This window comes from Cebus imitator, unplaced genomic scaffold (genome assembly GCF_001604975.1).
Source record: "Cebus imitator isolate Cc_AM_T3 unplaced genomic scaffold, Cebus_imitator-1.0 Scaffold193, whole genome shotgun sequence".
In the NCBI taxonomy this organism is placed as follows: domain Eukaryota; kingdom Metazoa; phylum Chordata; class Mammalia; order Primates; family Cebidae; genus Cebus; species Cebus imitator.
This window is the reverse complement of record NW_016107508.1, coordinates 2,896,415-2,901,919: the sequence shown is the minus strand read 5'-3', so window position 1 is coordinate 2,901,919 and position 5,505 is coordinate 2,896,415. Positions and strand designations below refer to the sequence as shown.

Here is a 5,505-nt window from a genome sequence, read left to right as displayed (position 1 = left end):
AAAAAAAAAAAAAAAAAAAAGAAGACAAAGGAGACAGTACATATAATTGCAGTGAGTGCTCTTACAGTGTTCCTTAATCAAAACCAGACTTTTTTCTCTTGCTATAAAGATGATATTATTATATTAATTTTGAAAATTAATAATTTCTGTAAGTTACATAGAAGTACCACAACACTATAAATTTCCTGATTTTGATAACTGTACTGTGGTTATGTAAGAGAATGTCCTTATTTTTTAGAAAATACACTCTGAAATGTGCAGGGATAAAAGGGCATCATGTTTGTGATTTAGTCTCAAACAATCTATTAAAAAATTAATGCATACACATGCAGAGAAAGAGAGACAGAAGCAGATGTGGTAAATGTTAACATCTGGAGAATTGCAGGGAGGAGTATTTGGGAATTCTTTATCATATTCTTGTAACTGTTCTGCAAATCTGAAATTATTTCAAAATAAAAGATTAAAAAGAAATGTTCTAATCAAAACCTTTTTAACTTCTCTTTTGAAATTAACTTTAAAAATCAATGTATAAAATATATTAAAATTAGCCCCATCACTATAGGGCTGTTCATCCAATTTATTTAACAGAATCAATTCTAATGATGCTAAGGTGTTTCTAGAATTCCATCCATTCTCATGTGTCAACATCACTGCAGATATTCACGTAAGTAGTTTTCAGACTCTTTTTTTTTTTTTTTTTTTTTTTGAGACAGAGTTTCACTCTTGTTACCCAGGCTGAAGTGCAATGGCGCGATCTCGGCTCACCGCAACCTCCGCCTCCTAGGTTCAGGCAATTCTCCTGCCTCAGCCTCCTGAGTAGCTGGGATTACAGGCTTGAGCCACCGCGCCCGGCAACAAAATTTTTTTAAAAAAATAAAAAGCCAGGCATGATGACATGCACCTATAGGCCTAGCTGCTTGGGATGCTGAGGCTGGAGGATCACTTTAGCCCAGGAGTTCGAGGTTACATGCCACTACACTCCAGCCTGGGTGACCTTCTCTGTAAAAATTCATTTACAAAAGCAGCCCTGAGGCAGCTGGTTTGCATGCAAGCCTATTTATTTACTAATTCATTCATTCAACAAAAATTTCTTTTCTTTTTCTTTTTTTTTTTTTTTTTNTGTTGACCAGGATGGTCTTGATCTCTTGACCTCGTGATCCACCCGCCTCGGCCTCCCAAAGTGCTGGGATTACAGGCTTGAGCCACTGCGCCCGGCCGTTTTCAGACTCTTTAGGAAATCCCAAAAGGAGTTTGCAAAAGGTTTTGGGTGATGCTGCATCATTTCAGTAAGCATGGAGATGCCCAACACAAGGAAAGAATTGCTGTACAACACTTTCCCTCATTCTTCATCTCTGAACTAAAGGAAGCTCATGCTTCAGCTACCTGCTTCAGGAGAAGATCAAACATGAGGATGAAACAATTTAGATTCATTTCATCATCTTCACAATCAAAATCAATAGTCCTTCCTCCTGGGTGTCCAAAATTCTTGAAAGGGCTACGAAACGGACTACGCATAGGACTCCGAAATGGACTCTGGAAAGGACTATGAAATGGACTGAGCATATTGTGCTGAACTCGTCGACCAGGATCAGAGGCAACACTCACCTGCAAGAAAGAATGGCAACACACAGAAATGAACTCACAGAAGCTCAAATGGCTGTTTAAAATATTTGGGGACTCTACGGAAGGTATTTCCAGCTGTCACACTCATTTCCTTCCTTAGCCAATGGCATTAGTACCTCCAAATACTATGAATCCTCTCAATATATAAAAACAAGAAATAAAACCACCCAAACTTCCTCGTTGTCAGGAAGTAATATCAACACCGTGAAGAAAGAAGGCATACGTTTTTCATCCCATCAAAAATGTCCAGTTAGACCAGATTGTTCGAATCTACTGAAAACCATACCCTGAAAAATGAGAATTTACAAAAGCAAAATATTGCAAGATACTTTTTAGAATCAGAAGCACAGAATCTCAGATTGACATGATTAGTTAAAAGATGGTCTCTGGGGATTACAATTATTAAACTATTGTGGAACAGCAATATATGACAAACCTTTTGTACTGGTTATTCTCCATTTGTCCACCCAAGCTCCACTCAGACCCTTACTACCTCCTTGGCCCTACTCTATGCCCAAGGAGTTGTGGACTGAGTCTCCTCTAGCTCCTTTGCTGCCTGGCTTCCAGTTGAGTTCAGTCAATGGTTTCTATTTTTTGGATTTTTTTGTCATTGTTTTGTTTTGGGACAGAGTCCTGCTCTGTTGCCCAGGCTGGAGTGCAGTGGCATGATCACGGCTCACTGCAGGCTCAACCTCCCAGGCTCAAGTGATCCTCCCACTTCAGCCTCCCAAGCAGCTAGGACTAAAGGCATGCATTACCAGGCCCAGCTAATTTTTTCAAAAATTTTTTGTAGAGACAAGGTCTCACAATGTGGGCCAGGCTGGTCTCTATCTAACTCCTGGACTCAAGCGATCCTCCCAGTTCAGCCTCCCAAAGTGCTGGGATTACATAAGCCACCAAGCCTGGCTGGGTTCAGCCAATGGGAGGCACCAGCAGAAGGCCTGAAAGCTGGAGGAAACAGAGGCAGGAGGATTTCTCCCCACTCCCTGCCCACTCAGGTACCACATCTCTGGGAGCATCCCCGCCACTCCATAACTTCTCTAACCAGCCATTTCTTACAGTGTCAGCTCCCATTTGGTACCCCAAGAACTCTTTCCCTTGTTCCTTCAGCCCTGGGGGAATAAGGACTTTCTACTGGACTGTTCCCAGACTCTGGGTACCTTGTCTACCCATATTGCTCCTTCAGCTCCCTTAAGCTTTCCCATAACTCTATAGGCAGAATCTCTATTAAAGTCTGTCATTTAAAATATCGGGGATAAATTGTGAATCAGGACCCTGACTAACACATCTGTACATCACTCTCAAATCATATTTTTCTCTCTTATTTTTTTCCAATTTTTATTTTAGAACGGGGGGACACATATGCAGGTTTGTTACAAAGTTATATTGCATGATGCTGAGGTTTGGGTATGATTGAACCTAAAACTCAGGATATTTTTTCTGTCTTAAAAAAATCTTCGTAGTAACCACAAAGCTCTTCAAACGGCATTTTTAAGGTAAAGAGGAAGATTACCCCATTAAGAATCAGAATACCCAGGTATTCACCGTGTCGTCTGTAAGAAATCACTTTACTTCACTGAACATCAGGTTAGGTGGTTGTAAAATGAGAATAATGAGCTCTGCCCTGGCTGCCTCACACAATTCTGTGATATTGTTTGTTGTGAACACATTGCACAGAATAAACGCTACACAAAGGAGTGTCATCTTACAGGTTACAGAAAAAAGAAATAGAGTATAAATGGTTGGCAGCTGGCTCCTATCAGGCAGATGACAAAATAAGTAATGATATTCTTTAAAAACACTGAATACAAACCCACAATCATGTTCCATTTTCTAATTCCTAGATATCAGGTGGAATGGCTGGACGCCTGTGGCATACAGTGGGGAAAATTTTATAGAGAGGCTTGACAAGGAAAGCGTGGAGAACATTTTCTGCCAACCATCCAATAAGACTCAACCTTTCCACAGCTGTTCATGGCCTGAGAACAGCAGCACATCAGCAGAGACTCTACCAGGCCTCTACAGAAAAATTATCAAAACTGTCCAGCAGTTTGTATATACTTTAGACCAGACTATATTGGCTTTTCTCATCTACAATGATGCAAAGGGGTCAATAAAATGGGCTCAGTTGGTTCACAGTGACAGCATCCCTCACAGTCACCACTAGTTGATCATATCTTCCCAAAACACAAGGAAAAAAAAATCAAACTCCTCCCAAACTCCTCACTCCCAAAGCAAAGCACTTATCTGCCCAGGAGCTGGTAAAAAAAAATCTTATTCACCAGGAGACTCATAAAAATGGAATGTTATCAAAAAACCACTTTTTTTCATCAAGGGAGAAAGCTAAAATTCAAAGAAATTAAAAAGAAAATGAAAACTCAATAACTTACTGATTACACACTATACCAAACAAATGTGACTATTTAATGCAATTAAAAAATTAACACGAGATGGGCTGAAAACACATTTTTGGTTTCTTATGACAGTACTTTCAGGCCTTAGATAACTGACAAGGTTTTCCAGAATTTTAAAAGTCAGACAAGAACAAATGTGGCAATAATTACCCTTCGAGATGCAAGGTTCCCTGCCAGTTCATTGACTCTTGATTTTCTTTGATTTGCCAGTTCTTTGACCGAATTAACTCCATCAGAAAACATACTTATTAGTAGCTGAAGAGGAACCATGATATCTAACTCTGATAATACCTAGGGAAAAAAAGGCATATATCCCCCAAAAAACACACGTAAATTTTAAAACTCAAAAAAGCTACATTTAATCTTCTTTTTCCAAAGCAGATTATTGAACACAAGGACATTCAGCCTTACACGTATTCTATCAACACAATCATCCTCCAATTTTCATGGTAAGAAAATCAAAGTTATCACTGAACTTTTCCCTTTTCCCACCCCCAAGATCCCATAGGTTGCCGTGTTCTTTCTATTAAAACTTCTCAGTTTCTCTTGATGCTGTCCCCCACTCTCCATCCCCACTGCTAGTGCCTTAGATGCCCACCTTTCTCCTGGACTAGCTGTGTTTCTCCAGTCCATCCCCACTCTGATTTGAATGACTCATCCAATCTTGCTGTCTGGTACAACCTGGTGTCAATCTGGGCCCAAATCAAGTCACCTTATCTGTCATTAATTTGCTGGAGAAAATGCCTTCTTCCTTCAGACAGAATTAACCCATCGCACTTCTCTGCTTTCTTAACCTTTATACATACCTTTATTAGAGCAATTATTACCCTTTGTTCTATTTAATGATCTAATCCTATCCCTCCCACTGTGAGCTGCTTAAAGAAAGGAAGTATGCAGAAAGGACTATTTCCCATCCCATTTTTATTCCAGTCCTGGCACATTGGAGCTCTTGCAACGTGTTCCCACAATTAATTATAAATGAGTCAACTCCAACCACTACAGTGTCCACTCTATCCTCCAAATAGACCAAGGCTGGAAAACCTCCTTCAACTGCAGCGTTCTGTCTTATAAACCAAGGTTGGATGAAAGCCCAGTCCATAAAACATACAAATGTAGCCACTGTAGCTACAGAGGGGCCAAAGCTGTATGTATGTTCATTCCCAAAAAGCACAGTGTAAGGGCTGTGCAACTGGGTAACTGAGGCAACATCCAGCCATCTGTAGGAAGACTGGCTTTCTTAAAAGGAGAATTACCAAGGCCGGGCGCGGTGGCTCAAGCCTGTAATCCCAGCACTTTGGGAGGCCGAGGTGGGTGGATCACGAGGTCAAGAGATCGAGACCATCCTGGTCAACATGGTGAAACCCCGTCTCTACTAAAAATACAAAAAATTAGCTGGGCATGGTGGCACGTGCCTGTAATCCCAGCTACTCAGGAGGCTGAGGCAGGAGAATTGCCTGAACCCAGGAGG

General features: G+C 40.7%; 1 protein-coding gene across 16 annotated transcripts in view; it reads right to left on the bottom strand.

Annotated features, from left to right (window-relative positions):
* UNC79 (unc-79 homolog, NALCN channel complex subunit) overlaps positions 1-5,505 on the bottom strand; it is a 276,166-nt gene that overhangs the window by 129,116 nt on the left and 141,545 nt on the right. For all 16 annotated transcript variants that reach the window (XM_017547000.2, XM_037745182.1, XM_017546992.2 and 13 more), the window contains 2 exons: positions 4,188-4,328; positions 1,384-1,605 (listed from right to left, as the gene is read on the bottom strand). In XM_017547000.2, coding sequence (XP_017402489.1) covers positions 1,384-1,605; positions 4,188-4,328 — 363 coding nt within the window. The remainder of the gene's footprint in view (positions 1-1,383; positions 1,606-4,187; positions 4,329-5,505) is intronic.